Here is a 25692-nt window from a genome sequence, read left to right on the forward strand (position 1 = left end):
CTTACCTGCAACTTGAGGAAACAGCAACATCTGAACTGGTTTGAGATATTTGCACCTGTGATCAGGGGGTAAAAAATGAGAAGCTGTTGTTACTCTGCTTCAGTTACTCTGCCAGGTCTTAATTATACAGAGCACATGGCTGCGAACGACAATGCTCTCTTTTAACCAAAAGAGAAAAAGGAGGATACTGCAGCAGTGAAAGGCATATTGTCTTTAAGTTGAGGTCTCAACTGTTGTTTCCTCCTGCAGGTCTGTCCTCCTCCCCTTGTCAGGGGGAAGGCAGCCAAATGACGGGATAGTGATTCATCACTGGCCTATGACAGCTGCAAACAGGATTACCCCTCCCCCAATCAACATGCAAAGCAGCCTTGCCCAGGCGGCTTGGAGAAGGTGCTTGGAAAAAATCGCTATTAACCAAATAAGTGCGTTTAACAGAAGGAGTTCAAGCAGTAATCCGCCAGCATCCTCTGAAGATCTTTCATCTTCTGTTATCACCAGCTGAAGTAGAGCTCCCGCCCACCGCCTCGACTCCGGACAGTTTCTTATCTTTATCACAATGATTTTCTTCTACATTTACTATTTGTCATTTAACATTCACTAAAACCGCTTCCGGGCAGCTTTCAGGTAATGCTGGACTAACTGTACACGGATGGCAAAGGCAAGGTTTCAGACCCATCCTTGGGCAATGTGCTGCTTGACTCATGACAACTTAAAATTCAGTGAGTGCTTATATTCGCCTGTTAAAATAGAAAAAGCTGTTCATTTTTGTTAATTCTCTTTTAAACCTGGGAAGAGAACGGGTAGTTTAATAATCAATTTTGCATCCCAGTTAACTAGTCTCTATATCAATGTGTATTTCGGGACTTTGCTGAATCGTTTTAGGTACAGGCTTTGGGAGTGATTGCCAGAAGCAGAGCAAACTGCCAGCAGGTGATAAGGCTCAGGTGGGCTCAGGAAGGTTGCTGGCTTGCAAGGTCAGGCTAACACCTCTGCAATAAAGAGCATTCTGCATAATATTTAAAATGATTCAGAATTCCAAATTTTTGGTGTGCATTTTCATTCAACCTGAACTGACATAATTAGGGTCATAGAACAAAGATGAGAGCTGAAGCATTTCAAATGGCATTAGAGTTATCCAACTAAACATCTTCTGTTGAGGTCCTGTTATTTTTTAATTATGATTTATGAAATTAAGAAATACTACCTTTCTGGCAAGAATAACACACCGGCAATGTCTAAATGTCTTGGTATAATGTTACATGGAACTTCTGGGTATGCATTTCTGTAATACGTGCAGGATGGAAAACAATTTTTAAAGATACTAGAGTATTAAACGAAAATTTAATTTTAATGCCTGCAAATATGTCATTTTGTGATAACAAGTTTCTACAATTTTAAAATGAATGTTCTCACACAAGAGTAAATGATTTCCCTTAGTGACTACAGCAATATATCTCAAGGGTAGATTATTCTCTCTTTTTTTAAATTTTATATACCTGGAATAAATTATAGGTGAGAACTAACTTAGTTTTAAAAGTACTCTCTCGGCTTAATTATGTAATTACTTAAAGCATACTTTCTGCTAAATATTAAAATACATTCCAATTTTAATATCAGCTAGATAGCATCATCTTAGAAATATAATTTTAGTTTCATTGTATACTTTGAAAAGTTTGGTTACACTTATTTTTGAGGGCTAACCTATCATACGAAAATTCCAAAGGCAAACTGTTAACAAAAAATGAACTTCAAGATAAGTAAAAAAATTATCCTTTTTTCTCATTGAAAAAATGCATTTTCAGGACAACATATTTCTTTCATGCTGGGCACGATTCAGTCTCTACTGCACTTTCATACTCTACGATTTTGGAAAGTTCACATCCATGAACTTTGTTTCATTAAGTACACTTCAGATATATTCTTTTGTGTCTCAATGATTATTTAAACCATGTGTTGTGTGTTACTGTATTTAAAAATGACTCTTTAATCAAAATAACTTTAAAACAACTAATCCTCACTTAGGCTGGTCAGCTGAATCCACATCGTGGTCCAGGAAAAATAAATCTACTCTCAAGAATGCGAATGCAGACAACAATTAGACACAGATGTGAGCAAAATTAGTTACAGTTTACAAAATGCTACACTTCACATGCTTTTAGTTTTTTACGTGTAGTACAAGATTACAGTGCAGCAAGGAAACAGGCTCTCATAATGACTTATCTAAAAAGAACACCTATTTCTGATTGGTGTGGATTTTCTCTTGGGTTTGACAATCTCCATGGAAGTTTGTGCTTTAAAGGTTTAAAACCATAATGTATTTCAAAGCTAATTAATTAGTGATATTTCCATTCAAAAGAGAAAAAAAGAAATTTCATGGTTTTCAGAAAAGTATTACTAGGCATTCAGTAAATTCTCATTTTCTGCTTTATAGCCATAAACTTAACATATTTCTTGTCTTCTCCCAATCTGGTACTTTTAACTCAAATGCATTTATGAATGCAAAAATATTTCCCATAACTTTACCGTTCTCTTATTATTACAATGAAGTCATTTCACTTTAACACTTTTAAAAAGTGTTTTAAAAAACTCTTTACATGGAATGTCCAGAGTAGTCTATTGACAGTTGTAAAAATACAAAAAAAAAAAAGAAAAGATAGCAAAGCTTCTTAGAATTTAAATTCAAGACTCAACTAGTAACTTTGACTTCTGATTAGTTAATGAGGTCTTTTAAGTTTGCCTTTTTTCTAATTAAATTTCTAATTCTTCACAGATGTAACTTTTGTTGATGTTCAATTTGTCTCTCTCATTTTGTTAAACCTCACAGAGTACTTCACCAATCCATTGAATAGCCACATTAAATCTGTTAATACCATGCTCTTCAACCCCAGAAATTATTTCCAGAAGGCAAACTTGCTTTGAGAGATCATCAAACAAGACTTAAGGTACACATTTTATCACATTTTCCCTACCACAGAGCTCAGGATGCAGAGTGAAATTCATGACTTTTGCACTGTTTATTATACTTTGCTAAATTACAAATCAAAAGCATCTGACAGAAGATCATGTATGAAGCCAAAAAGTTAATAATGTTCTGTGAAAAGTAAACTGTAAATGGAAAGGGATTCTAAATCTCAGCAGCACAGAGCAAATAAAATGTAGGTACTTGCCTAAATTATGGGTTTTCCATAGGCTTTTCTGCTTGCTAGAAGCAATTTTTTATAAAATGACTATAATTTAAAACTTTTCTTAAAACTGAAGAGAAATTTTCAAAGTGAAAGTACCGAACTTATCTAAGTAAATAGAGTTGGCAGGCGAGCTACTTTTGCCCAACCACAGATCAACCTGAGGACTCCCAAATCTCGAAGACAATGGCAATTTTCTAATCAGAATGTATTTTACAGGGGGAAAAATTGCCTTAGCCATAAATCTGTTTGTTAAAGCAGAATATATTCTTGCTAAAATATCTCATCAATATTTCCGACTATGTTATCGGCTGGTATGTCATCGGTGTTGTAATAAAAACCTAAACTCCAATTGAACTTCCAGGAAAAGGTTGGTGTCTTTTCAACGTTAATACTATACTTCCTTCTCCAAAGGCCCCATAAGTGAATGCTTTATTATTAGTATTGCTGATTAATGTAATATACCATATTACTTTCTGAAGTATCTTGTTTAAAGAAAAGGATAAAATTTTCCGTTTTATAAAATGTTCCGTGAAAATGGGAATAAGCGTTTAAACCGCACTGATTCAACGACAGCGTTAAAGGATTGTTTTCAAAATTAACATTTACTTAAATGTTGGATGAAATACTTTTGGTATCTGATTAAATGCAAGTGGTTTTATTCTCGCTGCAATTGTTTTTTCTTCTTTCTGATGGGTTCTCATAAAATAAAATTTCATATTCAAATGGAAATTTTCTTTTGAGAAAATAATTTTTCATGTCAAAGAAACTCACATAGCTGACTTTCCTTTGGCACTCTAAAACTGAACAGTGGCTCAATTACACTTCGATGTCTGTCACCGCACAGAATTTTCAGGACTGAAAATCCATGGCTGCTCACTCGCTTACTGGATACTTTGGGCCTTAGCAGAACTCAAGCAGCGAGAAAAGTCAAATATCAAATATTTGATAATGCCAAAGCATGACTACTCACGTGTGCATGTCCTCAAATCCCAAAGAGTGGGAGGAAAGAGTCACACAAAACCTATTAACAACAACAACAACAACAAAAACTACTCTGAATGATAGATTACAAAAGGGAATGCCAAAGCTATAAAAACTGTACTATGTGCTTAACTAATTTTCGGGCCCCTTGTCATTTTAAAAAATGACACGCATCTTTCTAAATTCAACTACAGCTTTGAATATACTGAATTCTTACAAATGCTATGTTTAAATGTGTTCCAAAACTTCTCCCAAGAAATACAAACCCACGAATCATTAGCAATTCATAGAACGATTCTGAAAGACAAACAATAATTCAACAAGTTTCAGAGTCTTGTTTTTAATTTCAAGGTCCACTCAAGTCATAAAAAATGTCAAGCGAAAAATATATTCATTTGGCAAGTGTTTATTATCACTTTTTGAAGATGAGCCTGTTTAATGTACCATTTAGGAAATTTGTTTACTGAAGCAAAAGGATTTCCTTTCTTAAAAAGCGCTATCGATTTATTTTTGTTATCTGTTGTCCTTTAGAAAACTTAATTCCTTCCTCCTCTTCCCAAATCAACCTAAAATGTGCAGGAGAAGTTGCACATGTGTTGTGATGGACATATACTTTGTATTCAATATCACACAATAATATTTGTGGTTTGGGGAGCATCTCAGTAGAGATATGACGGTACTCTCCCTACGAGATTATGGTCCTGTACTATCACTTTTATATGCACCGTAACCAAAGTCATTGTTAGCACAATTAATTTGTAATTATCTCTTAATGATTCTAACCAATCAGGTAATTTGGGAGTTAAGAATTATACTTTTATGTTGGAACGCTGTTGGCTAATGAAGTATTAGGTACAAAGTGTCATAATTTTCCCCATGCCATGATGCTTTTATTTTAAAAACAAATCCAAACAATAATAAAAGCACTCCTGTTATCGAGGGCTTTGCCCACAGGACAGCTGTTGTCAGTCACTACAATTTTTCAAACAGTCAGCTTGTACTTACAGCGCTTACATCTGCTGCATCCACCAGTCTAATGTGCTCCTTCGAATTTTCTGGTTTAGCAAACCTCCATTCCTTACATAGTTTTGCTCCCGGATAAGGACGAGTGAGTGCTTTTAGGAGCTCTCAGTGGAGCCCCGGCGCTTCTAGAAGCGGAGCGCCTCTGGAGAGTGAGCCCCGGCTAAGGGGAAAGCCGCCTGGTCGCTGCTGCAGGCTCGGGCGGCGGAGCGACTGAGCGATAACGCTTTCCCCAGAAAGAAAACGGCCACGGCCGGCTGCAACAGGAAGGCTTAAAGTCGGAAGTGGCACTGGAGAGTTTCTATCTCGCCCCAAACTCGGAGCCATCAGCTCCCACCGTTCTGTGCAGTAACAGCCTTGAGCCCTGCGCTCTTTCCCCACTAAACAGCAGCAGCAGATAGCATCTGAGAACCCTAGACAAAGAAAGAGCAGAATTTCATCCCTCTGGTTTGCGCAGCCTTGTAGGTCTGCCCATGGAGCCTCGGGGCTTTTTGTTTTTGTTTTTGCAACGCAAACCACAGCTATTCTCTTGTCCTAACCTTATTGGTTTAAATGCAACAATTGAAAGGAGCACTGCTTTGTCTGACTCAACCTTGCTGCTTAAAAAAAAAAAATTATGTAAATGAACGCGCCCCACGGTATCCAAATAAACAGCTGTGTGAGAATAACTTCTCGGAGGCACTGTCAACACACACCCTCTGGCTACAGCAGCTACCAATTAAGATCTTTGGGGAGTAGTTTTACACGTTATCTTTTTCAGTTTTCCAAAACTTTTTTTTAGGCCTTGAAACTTGGGAAATCTTTACTTTTCCAAAGGTGTATCCTAATGTCCCACTAACAGCCCAAACCAAACCCACTGCCGTCCAGTCCATTGCGACTCCCAGTGACCCTATAGGGCAAAGGAGGACTGCCCCATAGGGTTTCCAAGGCTGTAAGCCTTTGAAGAAGCAGACGGCCACATCTTTCTGCCGCGAGGCTGGTGGTTCAAACCCCCGACCTTGCGGTTAGCAGCCCAGCGCTTTAACCACTGAGCAACCAGGGTTCCTCACCCACTCTCAGGTCCAGGGAAAATAAAAAATAAAACGACTATTTCCATTAAGTAAATGGGGGGTGGGGGGAAGCAAACGTGTGGCTCTTAGCAATTTAAAATGAAAGCCAGTGTGATGGTTCTGCAATGACGTCTAGAATGTCAGGTCTTACATGAACAATTTTTGGATGTGAACTAGATAATATTTCACTGTTAATATTTTAAAACGATTTTGGGGGAAAAGATTTATTTTATGGAGAATCTCTTTCTTTGCAGCCTATTATTTACAAAAAATTCTAAGTCAGAACCCCTGTGTGGCAACACTACAACCCTCACCTGGAGAGTGGAGCACTTAGATTACAGCTAAATTACAGTTTAAGATATTTACTTACTATCATGTTTTATGCAAATAAATGGCTTCGGTTATAAGATCAATGACTTAACCATTGTATTAATTTCAAATATTCAAAGAAGACATTGATTATGCGAGTAATCATATACCTTAATTTGCCAGCCCTGTGCCATAGTCCCAACACAAATGTTTATTTTAATATTACTCATTCATCATAACCAATTTTGTACTCTAACATTAAATCCTTTTACCTATTGGATTTTCCTTGTTACTGATAATACTATTCTATTTGGTCTTTTTATTAAAAAAAAAAAAAAAAAAAGCAGCCTTTATTTTTAAGGCTCTAAGCTGGGTATGAAAACACATTTTAAAAATCACAGTAACTTCATAAATGATTTTAGAACACATTTCCAGATCATTAACTAATAAAACAGATAAAGATACAGTCTTACCTTCACCTTGCTAATTTGTAAATGAAAGCACCATTCCAATGCAAAGAAAACGGGCTTCTAATGACCAAAATTCAATACTGACATCCCTCCCTCCCCTTTGAAAGGATGCCAGTCTAAATTCCTCAGAAAAGAACACTGTCAAACCTAAGAGACGGCTTACACTGTAAACTCACCCACGATTTCATTTTGTATCGTACGGCAAAGAATCATTTAGATAGTCTTCTACCATATTTGGGAAGCCGGGTCAAAAATCAGTAGATTGCTATTGGATCTGTTCACATATGCAGCAGAAATGGAATTACGTTACCACCTACAGCACTGTCTTAGACCAGAACTATCAGTTATTCAATATACTAAAGTATATATGCAGAAAATACACCATGTTGTGGAGGTCTCTTTCTAATGTTGTAGATAAAATGTGATATTACATTAATTCCATCTCTGATGTCAAAGACCATGCACAGTAACTGGTTTTGCTATCCCATTTCTGTCAAAGCTCCATAACTGGAGTTGGCGAATTCAACACTGTTGGATGCCTTACGTTCAGTTTATTGTACTCATGCTTCCCACAGTTTAAATCTTCTTTTATATATAAAAGGATAAAATATTTTTCTGAGCATGAAATGTTATATTAGCAAATCCAGAACACACAAACTAAATGAAGTCAAAACATCAGGAATATCATGTGAAGTATGTCACTTTTATATACAAATTATTTGCCTATATTCCAAACAAATTTATCATATTACATATGTTTTTATATTGAAATTGAATTACCTTTCTGCATACAAACAAACAAAATACCATTAAAGAAATGATGCATGTAATTATGGAGAAAATTATGAAAGGCATGATGAAGGTAATATGACCACTAATTGACCTGGTATAGATCATGCTTCATAATTACGGAACAAAGAGCTTAGTCATTGGCTAACAGTGATGCCCGTGTGCATATATACCACTTTTAAATAGCTTCCTTTTCCCAAAGAAAAATTATATCGACTAAAAATAATCACATTTGCCCATCAACTTTGTCTGGTTAATAATTCTGAATATCAACTATGTATACTATTACATACAACTTAAGCCAAAAACAGCCTAGTCTACGATAAACATGCAAAATTTAAGCCATTAATAATAGGACCCATTTTGCAGTAAATGGTTAACTTACTATTCCTAAATTTTCACCAGCCATAATTACAGAATTAAACCATATACTTTAAGGACCAAATTGTTCCCTGAATACAATCATATACATTACAACAGGATTTAGGAAACTTTGCTGAAAATTTGCCACTAATAAAGACAGGTGTGAGAAGGAAACACTACTATCTGATAATCTGCTACAGAAACCTCAATAGATAAACTTATATGAATAAGAACTTTTGAAATGTCTCATATATTCCCTCCCTCTCCCTCCTAAAACAAAATTAAATATATAATTTTATCTGGAAAAGGAAAACGCTTGAAATATTCAATACTAACAAAACATTTGAATACCCTCAAAAAGACAATCTCTTTCATATACTGTATCTTCGAACAGTTTTTATCTCCTAGAACCAAGTGTTGCCTAGATACATACCTGATTAGATATTTAAAAAATATGTATATTGCCATTCAGTAGATTCCAACTCATTGTGACCCTACAGGACAGAGTAGAGCTGCCCCATAGGGTTTGCAAGGAGTGACTGGTGGATTTGAACTGCTGACCTTTTGGTTAGCAGCTGAGTTCTTAACTACTGTGCCACCAGGGCTCCACATGATTATATAGACATCTGCAATTTTAATAGAGACTTTTAATGTTACTAGATTAACAAAGAATTTCAAATAAAGGCCATGATCACAAAAATCCGCACCAATCTTTAATTTCCAAAAAAAAAAAAAAAAAAAACGACATGGGAAGATATAAGGGACTCAAACAGTTTAAAAGGTGATTTGAAACTTTTCTAAAACTATACAAGTGAACAGTTGATGAGCCAAATTAAGTATAGCAAATAAACATTGACAAAGCAAAGGATAAAACACAATAAATGTCCTTTCCTTTTTCCATTCCAGTAATGATAGTGTTCTTGAATAGTTGTGAAGTTTGCACTAAAAGATGAACTCAGAAGTTATTTTTCTTCCATTTATATATATCTTTAAGGAATTTTAGAATTAAGTGTCTACCTGATGCTGTCACCTGGTCCAACAGTTTACTAAACCCTCTGTTTCTACATTGCTTAGAAGATGATTAGTTCTCGAGGATAAAGGGATGGTCAGTTGCAAAATATAATTAGCACTTAAAGACCAGTGTTTTTTCTTCAGAAGCAAAATCCTAGTTATCATTTCTCCCCATATTATTAAACTCAGTGATATCTGGAAATTTTCAAGATTTTGCAATTTAACTGTTCAAAGCAGAAAGACAGCTAGAGTGCTCCAAAATGCTGTACTTCAGTCATTCCGCTTGTAGATAAGTTTCTTTTTCTTGTGGGCTACGCCATGCCACCCCATCTGGCTCCTTTATGGACCTGTTGGAACAGTGTCTGGATGGCTGACATTACAACGCTTGCTGGCATTTGGAGTGGTCACTTCCATGACCTACTCTTTCCCCACTGGCACGAGACCCACAATGAGGGCCCTGCTCCCAGTAGCCTCCTGCTGAAACATAACCAAGTAAAACATCCTCTATTTATTTTAAGAATGACATTAAATCCGCCAAACTAAATGTCTACCAGTATTTTACTAAATGTTTTCCATTCAACCTCCAACATGAATAGCTTTTAACAGTAAATTTAAGAAGGCAATTACTATTAACTGTACTGGGGAAAATTGTTTTCATAAATATTATACTTTTTATACAACACAATATGAAAACATAACCTATTTCCTGACTCGCTAATAACTTTACTGGTTATTACATAGGAATAATAACCATTTATTTATGTGGGAAACTTGCTATCATATGTAGTAATGACTACCTATAGGAAGTTTTTTTATAAAAAAATGATTATTCTTAATAGAAACTCTGAGCAACAGTTCTTGAAGTGAATAATGATAACAAGGGCAGAGGTAGATTTTTAAGAAAAGGGAATGAGAAGGTAAGTACTTTAGAGGCATAGATCTAAGAAAAATATGACACATAGCTTTCCTATTTTAAATCAACTGATTTTCCAAGATGGCAAAGTTACTTTCTCTTCCCTCTGCTAGAAATATGTAAATAATTGGCCTTGGAAGCATATGTTTAATCTCAGGGATAGCTATTTTGTTTTCTCACATTGTAAAATGGATTCGTGTTGACGTGAAGCAACCTAGAAAGCCCGGGCTGGCTCCTCTTTGATATTTTTTTCCTAAGCCATGGACAAAACCAATCTTGTCAGCACTTCCCATAACATGTAAGAGAATCTGGAGATTGCTTCGTGTTTTCCAGTTTCCGTGATGGCTGAGTTCACGGTTTTTAAATTCTTCAGAAACAGTAACTGGAAGGGAATTCTTATTTATTGAGCACTTATTATGCACCAGGCACTGTGCTAGGTACTTTACATAAATTCTTATTTTCTTTCAACTAACAATGTAAGAGTTTATCTGTATAAATCCTGTTTATAAAAATCTGTTTTTCCCCCACTGTCTGTTCTGTAACTTGGCCCATTTTTCCAGCACCGTCAAAGTCACCATTCAACAGTAGATGGAGCACTGGAATATTAATGTCTTTTGGCTGCATCATTATTTTGGAGCAAAGTGATACCCAATAAGCTCAATAAATCCAGAAAAAAAGTGTCTATGTGTGTATATGTATAGATATACATACACACACACACTTCAATGGAAGAAAAATTGAAATGATATATTCGAAATGGAATAGACATAAGCATAATACTTGAATACATGTTATTCACAAATGTATATTGCAAGTTGTTTTGCAGAGCCCAAGAAAAGAAAAAAATCACATAAAATGATTGATTAGGGGAAAAATGTAAATTCTTAATTTTAAAATGATCAAATCAGGAGAGATTTTTTTTTTTCTTCAGGGTATACAAAAAAAAAATAAGGGAAATAGCTTGTTGAAGTAGGGGTTATAAATAGTCCCAACTTTGTCCTTATAACAAAAAGGAGATGTTAAAAGTCTGAGTTTACAACAAGCAATTACACGGACAACTTGCTTCACAGTTCTATCAATTTCTCCCCTTTTGCATTCCTTAATTTCGGTTACCCAGCATGATATGCTTTGATCTTAATAGCTATTAAATCATAAACACTTAATTTGTTCACCAAGAAAATAACTACATTCACAATGCGCTCCAAATCTCTTGATGTATTTGGAGGTTTAAGTATTCAAAATCAAAAAGCTCTATTACTGTTAGAGGGAAAAACCCAAACCTAGTAACTTATAGGATTTTTTCTTCCTTCAAGCAGCATTAACTTTTTCCCCCTCCAGTCTCCTAAATTGGAAAAAAAAAAAAGAGAGAGAGAGTAACCCCTAAAGCTGTTTTAGACAGAAGGTCAGAATTCAAAGGATCGGTAACTTAATCCACAGCGTGCAGCAATCACATTGCTATTGGAAACACAACCAGAAGCACCATTATCCTAGATGTTTTTATTAAGTAATGTCAATAGGTATACAACCTGGAGGTTTCTCTCTACTGTAAAGTTTATCTAGAGTCATACTTGCAGGCGATCAAGTTGCCTTGGTTCCTTGAATTTTACTTTAGTGTGCTGTGGAGTAAGGCGGAAATGGACTCTGTGCTAGTACTAAGGAAAACAATAGCTTCTGTTTGTTTAAATACTTAAAGAGAGCACCTTTCTGTGGCCAAAATGTAAATAAAGACTGAACACTTTTTAGTCTTTAGATACTCATAATTAATGAGAATGCTTGCTTCACATGGATTAATATTTTGGGTATTATACTGAGTTTTTAAATTTGTGGTTTGTGTTCTTTAAAAAAAAAAAAAAGGAGCCTGGAAGCATCCACTGCTTCTTCCAGGGATTCTGTTTTAACATCACCAATGACCTGGTTAACCTGAATTGCAGAGTAGAACAAAGCCAAGGGTTTGGAGTTTTCTGAGTATATTTTAAATGTGTAAGATTCTTAAAATCAATGCCCTGATTGAGAGGGAGTTACAGGCTGGTGGCTTTTTTTTTTTTTTTTTAATCAATACAAGGAAAAACAAATAGTTTATCAAGAGGTCAGAGTGCCCGTGGAGGAGCCCTCTACTGCACGATTATCATTGACAACCTCTGTTGAAAGATCTGTAAAGCCCCCATTAGCTCTGGCCTCCTGGGAGAGCTGTTCACTTTCCTTCCTGTCCTTGCCTGCGAGGACAATCTTCCCCAGGAGCAGAGAGTGGAGGGAGAGGGGTAAGGAAGCTGTGAAAGACGGGCAGGACAAAAACAAAGCAGAAAAAGGAAGAAGTGATTCAAGACAATAAGCAGAAAACCAGGTCATGGATCCATAAAAAGAAAAAAAAAAAATTATTTTTTAATTTTTTTTTAGGCCTTTTTAAAACAATGAGTAGCTTTGACTTAGAAATTCTAAAGGGAAACTATACTATTTTTAGACATGCAGATTTTATACATTTTAAATTTATAACACAATCAGTAGTATGCCCATCTCTTTTCTGAGAAATTGTGTTTGATAGATCTGGAAATGAAAAAATAGGAATGACCTAACTCACCATAAATAAATTCATTCATGATTAGTTACCGAAGGCTATGAGAGAGGAAGAACTATATCTCTAAATTCTATTTAGAATTCCCCAAAATTATACCAACTGCCAACCTATGAATGACCTAAACTTGAAAAAGAAAAGAATGTTCAAGATGAGATACCTCACATGAAGACGTTCCTGAAGCAACATATGAAAATGCTAATTTCCTCCCCCCATCTTGCTACAGTCTTAGATTTGATGTCTACCGCTGTTCAAGGTTTAAATTCTGTTCTTTTCCTTTTTTTTTTTTTTAGTGAGTACTACCCACTATACTAAAACAAACGCACCAGAGATTCAAGTGAGCCATGGGTTTTCTCTGTTGCCTTTGTTATTGCATTACTTATTTTCTCAATTTATAATCTATAAACTGGATACAGGAAGGTACACATGTTACCAAAATGTCAAGGGAATAAAAATAGTTAAGACTACAGTAAAGACCATATGGAGAATAAAATAGCAACAGAAAACTGAATTTCAAATCAGTTTAATTTAATGCCATGCCAGAAAAGCTATGGCAAGTTTCCAGGCTTTAGCACAGCTTGATACCATAGTAGATGCTCAACAAATTTTTTTTAAAGTAATTAGTCCATGTACACTAGGCTACTTGATGGAATATGGTCCTGGGTTCTGACAGACAAAACAATTTCCCTAATTCCTTTGCTTCCATCCCCCCCACCCCCCACCACAGCATTTATTTTCCTTACAAATTCTTATATTCCTCCCTCCTCAGAAACTTAAAGTTGGACTGGTTAGGGTAGTATCATTTTAGGGGAGATAATTTCATTCTGATATTCACAAGCATATTTTTAGTTTTATGGAACACAACTGGGTCATTAAAACTGTGCTAGAAATTTGCTATCCAGATAAAAAGAATACCAAACTCCAAGAAAATTAAGAAATTGGAAGGGAACTTAATCACTATTGACGCAGTATGTTTGAACAGGACAGGAAAAGGCAATAAAAAGTTAGGACTCGGTAATTAAAAAAAAAGCCATCACACACTGTTTTAGCTATATCCATTCTGTTATTGTTGTGTGTTGCCACCAAGGTAGCGGTTGCCTAGTCCTGCACCAGCTTCATGATCTTTTGAGTCCATTCCTACAGCCATTGTAGTGCCTCCCAACCTAGGGAGCTCATCTTCCAGCCTGTATTAGACAATATTCTGTTGTGGTCCATAGAGTTTTCACTGGCTAGTTTTTAGAAGTAGATTGCCAGGCCTTTCTTCTTAGTCTGACTTAGTCTGGAAGCTCCACTAAAACCGGTTCACCATGGATGATCCTTCTGATATTTGGAATTATGTGTCATAGCTTCTTGCATCATAGCAACATGCAAGCCACCACAATATGACAAACTGACAGATAATCTTCCTTAAATACTCTATTTTCCCAACATTATATCTTCCTGTTTAAATTCTTTAAGAAAAAAGACAAAATAATTAACTTTTTTAACTTACACAATAAGATGAAGGTATTGCTAACAATGTCCACTAAACCTCCTGCCTTTCCAAAATACTCCATCATGTATGTATCCACAACTCTGTCACTTTCAAATGGTACAGCTCTTAGGCTATTCAGGAATCTAGCCAATCAAGTTAGTTGATCTGTCAGCCAATAATTAGTCACTCAGCAAATGTTTATCGTGTATCTGTGGAGTAGTTCTACTCTGCACACCTGGGGTCACCATGAGTAGATGTCAACTCAACGGCAACCAACACTATGTGGCAGGTACTGTTCTGTGCTCTGACGAATGAAGCAGTAAACAAGACAGAGACCCTGCTATAAGGAAATTATATGATCACATATGGTTAGAAAAAGTATAAATAAATAAACTAGATGATGGCTGACTAAACTTACGTACTCACTTTTGCTCTTTCTAGAAACCCCACTACAGCAGCAGTAAAGGGATTTTTTTTTTTTAAGCATAAATCCCCAAGGACAAAGAGGTCAAGCAAGAAGAAAACAGTCACAGAATATTGAAGTGAAAAAACAGGCAGACCATTAGTAACTTACTTAGCAGATCTTGGAAAACAGTCCAAAGCTGGCAGTGAGGAATGCTGAAAAGCAACCCAATTCAGATCAATAAAGCCCCCAACTCTCAGGAATTAGTAGTATGAGGTACTTCTGGAAATGAAGTAAAAATAAGGCTCAAAACAGGAAGATTGGGTCAGTTTAAGAAGCAGTTAAATCCCCTCCCCCATTCCACACAGCCAGTAAAACAAGAGACTAGACTGGAGGAGAACCCCTGGCCAGTGTTGAGGGAGGGGGCGTCATATTGAAAACCATACCTGTTGCCCTGGAGTGGATTCCGACTCATGGATACCCTATAGGACAGAGTAAAACTGCCCCACAGGGTTTCCAAGGAGCACCTGGTGGATTCAAACTGCCGACCTTTTGGTTACCAGCCATAGCACTTCACCACTACGCCACCAGGGCTCCATACACAAAACAGGTAGATTAGAAAATATTAACACATTGAATGCTGGGACAACCCCATCCTCTACCCATAACCTCCCTGGTTCCAATCTTTCTCTGTCAGGGTTCCCAGAACACTGGTGGCTATATCTAGATTATTCAGGCAAGAGCCTGTAAGAGCCTTCATTAAGAAATCTGACCAGCCCAAGAGGAAAGACCTAAGGCTTATATAGGGATTCTCCCAAGGAAATGACTCAGATCATGGTCTATAAGTTCTTACATACCAATCAACAATAGTGATCCACCCTTAATTATAAGTCAACAACCAAGGTTTATCAATAGTCTAAGGAAAGCCTCTATAGAGAAATGTAGCAACCATATGAACAGAGAAAAGCAATTTACGGGAAACAGGAACCAGCAAATGCAAAAAAACAAAAAAATTATTACTACCCCTGGAGAAATAAGAGAAGATACTGCAACCATGAAATAAGATAGAAAAGTAGCAACAATGTTAATATATTTTTTAAAGGAATATCTACTTAAAAAAAAAAAAAAAGCCCTTTGAAATAAATAAGTTAATGTAAATGCAAAATTCAATAAGGGCTGGAAAATAAAACTGAGAAATCTTCAAGAGAATAGAGCAAAAAGGATAGAAAATAGAAGAGAAAAACAGAAAACATGACAAGAAAAATGAGGAGGTATATGTCCAGGTGGTTCAATATCCAAATAACTGAAGAAAATGAAGAGTAAAAATTGAGTAAATAATTCTGAAATATTTCCTAGGATATGAGTTTTCAGATTGAAAGAGCTCAGTGCCCAAAAATGAATGAAAATAGACCCATACCAACAAATAGTGTTGAGAAATTTCAGAACACTTGGGAAAAAGAGTACATTTTTCAAGTTTCTAGAGAAAGAAAAAAAAAAAAGACCACATACAAAGCATATGTTTTGACTTCAGACTTCTTAATTGGAACCTGAAGACAGGAAAGCAATGACTTCAAATTTCTTAAGGAAAAATAATTCCCAACCTACAATTTTATACCCTACCAAACTACATATCAAATACGACAGTTCAAGACATTTAAGTTGTTAGAGGCATTTTCAGACATGTAAAGTCTTAAAAAATTCACCTCCCAACTAACAGTTCTCAGGAAGCTAACAGAGAATATGTTCCACCAAAATTAGGGAACAAACCACCTTTATGAAATAAGTAATCCAAATAGGAGACAGAGTAATATAATCCCTGGTGCTGATGGTAAAGGGAAATTCTAGGATTCTAGCTATGCATCAGGCATAGTAGGCCAGATTGTAGAAAATCAGAAGGCCCCAAGAGAGTTTTCATCAAAATGAAATAATTTCATCAGAATATATGGAAAGGAGAGTTAAACAATTAGGTGAGGATATGGAACTGAATACATCAAACAATGTATTGCATTGGGCAATCCCCTGCAAAGATCTTTTTTAAGTTTTAAAAAGCAGAGATATCACTTTGATGATTAAGGCATGTCTGACCCAAGTCATGGTCTTTTCAACCACCTCATATGCACATGAAGACGGATAGTGAAAAACACAGAAGAAAAATTGATGCATTCAAACTATGGTGTTGGCAAAGAATACTGAATACACTGTGAACTGCTGGAAGAATGAACAAATCAGTCTTAGAAGAAACACAACCAGAATGTTCCTTAGAAGTGGGAATGGTGAAACTTTGATTCACTTACTTTGGGCATGTCATCAGGAAAGACCAATCACTAGAAAAAGACATCATGTTTGGTACAATAGAGGGCCAAGGAAAAGGAGGGAATCTGTCAATGAAATGGATTGGTACAACAGCCATAACAATGGACTCAAACATACCAATGTTCATGAAGACAGCACAGGACTGGGCCACGTTTCATTCTGTTATACATAAAGTCACCACGAGTCAGAGCCAACTCAATGGCAACTAACAACCACCACAACATGAAATTCAATTATTAATCAGAATCAGAATACATGGCTGCTGTGAAGAGCTGACATGTAGACGGAGTAATGCAAACACCAACAATCTAACAAAAATCAGGAAATACCCATACTGGTAGGATGACTGGGCAGACAGGGAGTGTGTGAGTGTGTGTGTGTTGGGGGAAGGTGTGATATGAAAGAGAAACAAATCACCCTCTTCCAGTGGCAAGTCAATAGGTAACACATGAAATTAAAAAAAAAAAAAATCAACAAAGAACAGGGTAACAGAAGATTCATCTGAGAAGTTAGAAGTGGTTTTCTTTCGGAATGGGGAAAGGAATTTGAGAGGTAAGAGACTCCCCTCCCTACATTTTTTATAGAATTATTTGACTTTTTTAAATATAGAAAAATAAACAATTTCCTTTTCTCGTGTGTGTTCATGTGCATGTGTTATTTATTGACAAGTACTAACAAAAAATTTCAGGTAAAGTACGGTAGAGAGGGACATGGAGGCATGGGTGAGTGATATTTTAGCTAGTTAAGGAAGGCTTATTTGAGGAGGTGTCATTTGAGTTGAGGCCTAAATGATAACAAGTGACAGACTTGTAAAAATTTGGGGGAATGTTGTCCACACAAAAGGAACAGAAATGGCAAAGGGAATAAGTTTGGCAAGTAGGAGGGAAGAAAGAAAGAAAATGTGAATAAAAATAAGCAAGAACAGAAAAGGGTTAGGACTAGGTGTAGGGCAAGGGAACACTGTCGGCCAAATGAAAGAGTTGAGATTTTATTCTATGTGTAATGGGAAGTTACCAGACGTGTTTTTTTGTTAACTGGCTTTTATTTTGTTTTTGAGCAGGAAAGGAACATGATCTGATTTAGATCTAATTTATGTGTAAGAAAGATCACTCTAGCTGCTATTTGGAGGACAGACTATAGGAGAGCAGGACTACAGGCAGGGAGGCAAGTGAGGGGACTATTGCAGTGGTCCAAGTGAGAAGTGGTAGTAATCTTGGAGTTTTATCTGGGCGGATGGATATGTGGTCAGATTTAGGGTCTATTTTAGAATTAGAGCCAATAGAACTTACTGATGGCTAGGATGTGGGTTTGAGGCAAAGAAAGTAATTTAAGATGATTCCAGAGTCTCTGCATAAATAAACACAACTGATTTGATTTTCATGCCCATTCATTTCTGTTTCCTTGCTCATACAATAACATAAGAATGAAGAGCCTGAATATTTAGAATCAGAATAAGTGAAAGTTAAAACTGAAAGCCTTTTCATCAGTATCCGGCCAAACTGCCCAACACATATCTTCCCCAGCCACCCTATCCCTCGCCAACCTTCTTTGTCATCCCTGTAGACTATGCTCACTCCTGTCTCTGTATGTTTGTTCATGTTTTTGCGTAACCACCAGCCTGATATAAAATGTCTTTACCTCTCTTTTGTACTACCTATTTTAACCTACCTCTTACCCACCTCTGTCTTCTGGCTCTTAGTGATAGACTGTTACGTTAGTGGCCTCCAATGAGTTGTGTTTCCCAATATTTACAGACTGGTTCTGAGCTTGGCCAGTGGGACATTAGCAAGCATGATGCAAGTGGAAACTTAAATGGTGCTTGCACATTGGGGCTTATCCTCTGGGAATGCTTGCTTCCTGCGTATAGCCACCATTATAGAAGCCCATGTGTCAGAAGTGAGGTCCCAGCTTATCAGCCATCCCCACCATTGCACTAGACATGAGAGTGAAGCCATCTTGTACATTCTTGCCCTAGACACCATTTGACAGCAACTGATGGAGCCCTGTGGTTGAGTGGTTAAGAGCTGAGCTGCTAACCAAAAGGTCAGCAGTTTGAATCCACCAGCTGCTCCTTGGAAACCCTAAGGGGCAGTTCTATTCTGTTGTATAGGGTCTCCACGAGTTTGAATCAGTTCAATAGCAATGAATTTTTTTGAGGGGGGGAGGCAGGAGAGATCTCAAGAGATATCAGCAGAAGAGTCACCCAGCTGAGCACAATCCATCTGCAGAATCATGAGGAAAAACAGTGGGACAGTGGTTTGTGAGGTAAAATAAATAACTGAAATACCCATCACTTGATTAAAACTGCCCTTGAAAATGTTACCAATCAGTTGCAGGCTGTCAAAACCAATGGATACATTTCTGTCTTCATCTTAAATGACCCCTTTCTATTGCATCTTAAATTGCTGTACCTTTATTCCTTGAAATTTCCTCCTCTCAGAGGTCCTGTCACACAACTCCCTCTTGATAGTCTACCCTTCCGCCCACCCCCGCGCCACCATTTTTCTGGTCTCTTTTGAGGGCTACTCTTTCTCCACTAACTCTACTTTCTCTTAAATGCTGTTCATCCCAGGCATTTTCTCTTGTGTGACCTTATTCCCTTCTATCCTTCAGCTACTCCATATATGTAGGTGATAACCTCCATTGCGAATATAACAGACATATATATATAGAAACCCCAATGGCGTAGTGGTTAAGTGCTACGGCTGCTAACCAAAGGGTTGGCAGTTTGAATCCACCAGGCGCTCCTTGGAAACTCTGTGGGGCAGTTCTACTCTGTCCTATAGGGTCGCTATGAGTCTGAATCAACTTGATGGCACTGGGTTTGGTTTTTGTTTTTTTTGGTTTATATATATATATATATTTTTTTTTTTTTTTCAAATTCTTCCTGGTGTATTTTCCTTTCTCAGTAATTACGATTTTCCTCCTTGTAGTCTCTCTGTCGTTAAGATTAGGCTTTGAGGCTAGGGTAAGGAAAGTGGAACATATGATGTAAGGGAAGCCCCTTTCAAAGCAGAAGGAAAAATAGGAAAGTCTTCCAATTCTAACCACCGTTTGCCAGAAATGAGAAATTTATGCAATTAAGACTCAGCAGGCTTCAAAAGCGGTGGCCATAGAAGGGAAGCCACACCCAATCATCAGCTCAGGTTTGAATCTGTTTAGAATGTGGAGCCATGCTCCACGATGTAACCAAAATCAAATGGTCAGTAAGGAAGAACCTGTAGCCTTGCCTGGTTTGAAGTAACATTCTCTTGGGATCTGGGAAGATTATCATAACCTGGGGAATATAAAGAAACAAATTTCTTCTAAATAAATAAGAGTATATATTATATTTCATACTAAAAATGCAAAATGTAAAGAAAATAAATGAAGAAAATTAGAAAACTTTATTAATACTTTTAGGTTTAAGAATGGGTGAGGAATTCTTTTATAATCATTGGGTTGGTCTGTATATTCTTTGTTCACTTTTTAGAATATTGGAAACCTTTACTGCATCCTAACGTTATAAATTTGTTAGTATAATTTAAAATAGCTAAGAAAATTTGACTTAGTGGAGTTAATTATTAAAGAAAAGTCCATCTTCTAAACTTAATTAAAAAGCCAAAAACAAAACCCATTGTCGTTGAGTCAACTCCGACTCATGGAGATGCTAGAGGACAGAGTAGAATTGCCCCCACAGGATTTCCAAGCAGCAACTGGTGGATTTCAATTGCCAATCTTTTGGTTAGCAGCCGAGTTCTTAACCACTATACAACCAGGGCTTCAAACTTAATTAAGCATTAATCAAATAAGTGAAAGTAATTCTTATTTTGTGAAAAAATAGCAAGATTTATAAGTAAAATAAGTTCTCTAAGTTGACTTTCAAGCTTTGGGATAAAAAAAACTACTTATTAAAACACAAGTGAATATGGCTATTCTTTTCTGTACACAAAAGCCCAGTCCGATATGGTAGAAGCAGTGGTGCTTCAGTGGTAGACTTCTCTCCTTCCGTGCAGGAGACACAGGTTCAATTCCTGAACAACACACTTCCTGCACAGCCATCACCCTTCTGTCAGTGGAGGCTTTACTCATGATGCTGAACATGTTTTAGCAGAGGTTCTAGACTAAAATAGACTAGGAAGAAAGGCCTGGTGATCTAGTTTGAAAATCAGCCAATGAAAACCCTATAGATCAAGATGGTCTAATCCCATTGTACATGGGGTCATGATAAGCTGGGGCCTAAGTCAACAGCAGCTAACAACAACAGTATGGGCCTCCAGTGGGAACAGGCAAGTGCTGAGAAACCTAATGAACTAAGTAAAGCCCTAGGGTGAGAATGAGGCCGCCAATGGTTCTTTTGAGCCTGGAGGCCACACTACGGGAACGAAGGACTTGAAAAGTATGGTTCAACATGAAGCTGGATGGGACCACAAAGGACCAGCGACACCATTGGCAGCTCTTGTGCAGGGTTAACATCAATCAAGCAGGACACTGACATCTCCGCAGAGGCCAAAGAAAATACCCAGCACAGCATATGCACAGCAGCTCTGCCTACCACCAAGGTCCAGGTGATATGCAAACCCCCTGGGGATATAGATCAGCCCAGGGAGAAGGGCAAGTGAAGGAGGACAGGAGAATCCAGAACTGTAAGGGCTTAAATCTTGAGAAGACCAAGTATTTACCTGAAGAGATTATGTTACCTTAAAAGAGACAAGGTCAAGGGTTTTTGTTATTGTTAGTTTTTGCTCACTTTAAAACCCTTCATAGATATTAGGGTGATATTCTAACTCTTCAGCTCCTCATGCAAGGCCCTGGGTGATCTGTCTCAAGCCCCCTCTCTGGCCTGAAGTCCTGCCCTGTTGCATATCCAGCCACTCTGAGATACTAATAGTTCCACACACCTGTCTTACTGGCTCATGCCTTTGTGCTGTTTCCTGTCCCTGGAATTTCCAATCCCTACAGTCCTTCTAGGTCCTTAGGTGGCACAAACGGTTTGCTCTGCAGTATAAAGACTTGGCGATCTGCTTCTGTAAAGATTATAGCCAAGAAAACTCTATGGAGCAGTTCTACTCTGCAACACATTGGGTCACCATGAGTCAGAATCAACTCAATGGCAACGGGTTTGGTTTTGGTTTTACTGTCTGTCTTAGTCATCTAGTGCTGCTATAACAGAAATACCACAAGTGGATGGCTTTAATAAAGAGAAATTTATTTCTTCACAGTAAAGTAGGCTAAAAGCCCAAATTCAGGGCTTCAGCTCCAGAGGAAGGCTTTCTCTCTCTGTTGGCCCTGGAGGAAGGGCCTTGTCATCAATCTTCCCCTGGACTAGAAGCTTCTCCAAGCAGGAACTCCAGGTACACAGGACACGCTCTGTTCCCAGTGCTTCCTCCTTGGTGGTTTGAGGTCCCCAACTCACTACTTGCTTCCTTTTCCTTTTATCTCTCGTGAGATAAAAGGTGGTGCACGCTACACCCCGGGGAAACTCCCTTTGCATTGGATCAGGAATGTGACCTGGGTAACGGTGTTACAATCCCACCCTAATCCTCTTTAACATAAGATTACAATCACAAAATGGAAGACAACCACACAGTACTGGGAATCATGGCCTAACCAAGTTGACACATATATTTTGGGGACACAATTCAATCCATGACACTGTCCTTCAGGGTCAACTCAGTATCACTCTGGCCATACTCTTCTCGTAAACTTATGCCACTTTAGTGCAACCAACAAGTTGTCCCATAGACACCTCACTGCAATATATCCCAAAGTAAACTCATATTCTTACTCCTAAACCTGCTTCTCTGTTTTACTTAGGGGCACAACACGGAATCCATGCTGGAAATGTAGGGATTTTCTTCGACTCTTCCTTCTCACGTTCAAATCCAATGCCAAATCCTGCTGTTTCCCCTGCTACATATTCTGCACTCAGTCTCCTCGGGCCTTGGCACTAGTTCTGCTGCCCAGCTCAGGCATCGGACTCACTGTAGCAGCCTCCCAGCTGGTCTAACTCCAGCATTCTCCTCAACCCATACTTCAGCCAGCACAGCCTTCATCAACTGCAATTCTGATTATTCAGGGTAGGGATTAACAGTCTTCGACAGTTAACAGCACCCTGTTATTAACTCCTAATCCACAAAACAACGTGCAAAGGCTGTTCAGTCTTGATCCTATGCACCTTTCCTGTCTAGCCTCCAGCATCGCCTGGGGTCCGCCCTGCTCCAGCAGCCCTAAACCGCCATAGCTCCCTGGGCACACATGTTTTTCTCAAGCTGCCTTTACTCCTGTTGTCCTGCCCTTTTTTTTTTTAAAAAAAAAAAAAAACAACTCTGCACTCTCTCCTCCTCTCAACCCCTAATCTTCTTTTGTTTGGATAGATTTGCCTAGTCTAGATATTTCACATAAGTGGCATCATACCATATTTGCTCTTGTGAGCCTAACTTATTTCACTCAGCCTAATGGTATCAAGATTCACCCATGTGGGGGCATGTATTAGAAGGCGATTTCTTTTTGTGGTGGAATAACATCCCATTGTATATATGTACACTTTGTTTATCCGTTCATCTGTTGATGGACATTTAGTTTGGTTCCACTTTTGGTTACTTTGAATAGTGCTGTACGAATATTGGTGTATAAATATCTGCTTCAACTTGTGCTCTTAATTCTTTTGTGAACATGTATGAGTGGAAGTGCTGAATTACATGGTAATTCTCTGTTCAGCTTTTTGAGGAACCACCAAATTGTTTTCCACAGCACCTGCACCCTTTTATATTCCCACAAGGGTTCCGACTTTTCCACGTCCTCAACAAAACTTGTTATTTTCTGTTGTGTTTTTGTTTGTTTGTGATAGCCATCCTAATGGATGTGAGGTGGTATCTTACTGTGGTTTCAGTTTACATTTCTTCAGTGACAAATTGTGATGGTTAAGCTTATGTGTCAACTTGGCTAGGGCATGATTCTCAGTGGATTAACAGATACGATGTAATCATTGTCCATGATATGATCTGTTGTGAGCAGCCAATCGGTTGAAAGGGGAGCTTCCTGAGGCATGTGGCCTGCATCGATTATATATATATGGATGTTCTGGCAAAGCTCTCCCTCTCTTGATCCTGCATCCGACTCATCATCTTCTGACCTCTGCCGGTTCTTGGGACATGAGCCAGGCATCTGAAGATTTTGGGATTTGTCAGCTCCTGCAGTCCCATGAGCCTACGTCTGCCCTGTTGATTTTGGGTTGATCGGCCCCTACAGCCACCTAAGTCAGGAGAAACCTCCATTCAGACACCTGATCCATAGATTTGGGAGTTGCCAGCTTCCACAACCGCATGGGCCATTTACTTAAAATAAATCTCTCTGTATATATTCTTATATATACACTTCACTGGTTTTGTTTCCATAGAGAACCCTGCCTAAGACACTAATGATATTGAATATCTTTTCATGTGCTTGTTGGCCATTTGTATATCTTTTTTGGAGAAATGTCTATTCAATTCCTTTGTCTATTTTTAAATTGGGTTGTTAGTCTTTTTGTTGTTGCGTTTTAAGTGTTCTTCATATATTCTGGTTTTTTGCCCTTATGTGGCTTCAAAAATATTTTCTCCCGTTCTGTAGCTTGTCTTTTCAATTTCTTGATAATGTCCCTTAATGCACAAAAGTTTTTAATTTTGATGAAGTCCAGTTTATTTTTTTCTCTTGTTGCTCGTGCTTTTGGTGATTTTTGTCCCCATCATTTGAAATGTCCTTAAAACCTCCAGTTAACAACCAAAGAGGGGTAATTAGGACTATGTATAACTTCGGATGTTTTGATGGGAACAAATACAGAAGGAAAGAGTCTCTCCTCTGTATTTTCAGTTTCTTCATTAATGCCTGCTGTACCCCTGTCTCCAGGTATGCCCAAGTCTTCTCTATGCTAACACAACATGTAACTTTGCTCAACTTTTGCCATTTTGCACATAAGAACCTTGGGAAAATGTGAGAGATGGAAGTAAGATAATCAGAGATCAGGTTGAGGTCAGGGGCAGGGCAAACAATGGCTTAGAAACAACTAGATTGGCAGTTTTGAGTTTTTGAAAGATAGTAAAAAATAAGAATTCATTTTTTATCAAGGCTAAAGTAAACATGGAGTCCCTGGGTAGTGCAGACAGTTAACATGCTCGGTGGTAACCAAAACATTGGAAGTTCAAATCCACCCACAGTCGCCTTAGAAGAAAGGCTTGGCAATATAATTCTGAAAATTCAACCACTGAAAACCCCATGGGACCCAGTTCTACGCTGACACACATGGGATCGCTATGAGTTAGAATTAATTCAATGGAAAGAGATTTTTAAGTAAACAAGTTTTATTAAATTTATCCTTATTACCTCTGAAGTCAAAATTTTACAGGTGTGAGGCCCAGTCACGCTGATACACAGAAGTGTTTTGATTTTAAAATTTCTCTGAAGATTTTCTCTACTTTTTAGTCTTCTTAGTAGAATGCAAAGACACTTGAATATGTTACACACACACACGCACTGCGCCCAACACACTGGCTCTACTGTGGGTGTGCGGACACCATTTTTAATTGTGTCCTTCCATGTCTCAGTTGGGGATTTATTGTATTTCAGTTAACAGGTTGATTCTAGGCTCTTACTAATATAAAAAGCATTTTGTATACACAACATGGGCAGAGATCCAGAGTAATGTCTTTAAAGCCCGAGGCACTTTAAAATTTGTTTTACATAAAGCTAATCATGCTAGGAATCTGCATTTTCATTATACATCACAGCCATCTTTATTTTTACTAACGACGTACAAGATGAGACAAAGCAGGATGCATATATTAAGGCTCCCATCTGATCTTCCATTTGTTAGAGCTAAAGTAGAC

General features: G+C 37.7%; 1 protein-coding gene across 15 annotated transcripts in view; it reads right to left on the reverse strand.

The window, feature by feature from the left end:
- Positions 1-25692, reverse strand: part of EYA1 (EYA transcriptional coactivator and phosphatase 1) — a 439803-nt gene that overhangs the window by 180275 nt on the left and 233836 nt on the right. For 11 of the 15 annotated variants that reach the window (XM_064267819.1, XM_064267816.1, XM_064267810.1 and 8 more), the window contains one exon: positions 6-55. In XM_064267819.1, coding sequence (XP_064123889.1) covers positions 6-55 — 50 coding nt within the window. Of the gene's footprint in view, positions 1-5; positions 56-4155; positions 4207-5171; positions 5884-25692 lie in introns of those variants that run through there. The other 4 variants (XM_064267820.1, XM_064267818.1, XM_064267821.1 and 1 more) reach the window with 4 other exon arrangements.

Source organism: Loxodonta africana, chromosome 14, assembly GCF_030014295.1.
Source record: "Loxodonta africana isolate mLoxAfr1 chromosome 14, mLoxAfr1.hap2, whole genome shotgun sequence".
Classification (NCBI taxonomy): Eukaryota; Metazoa; Chordata; class Mammalia; order Proboscidea; family Elephantidae; genus Loxodonta; species Loxodonta africana.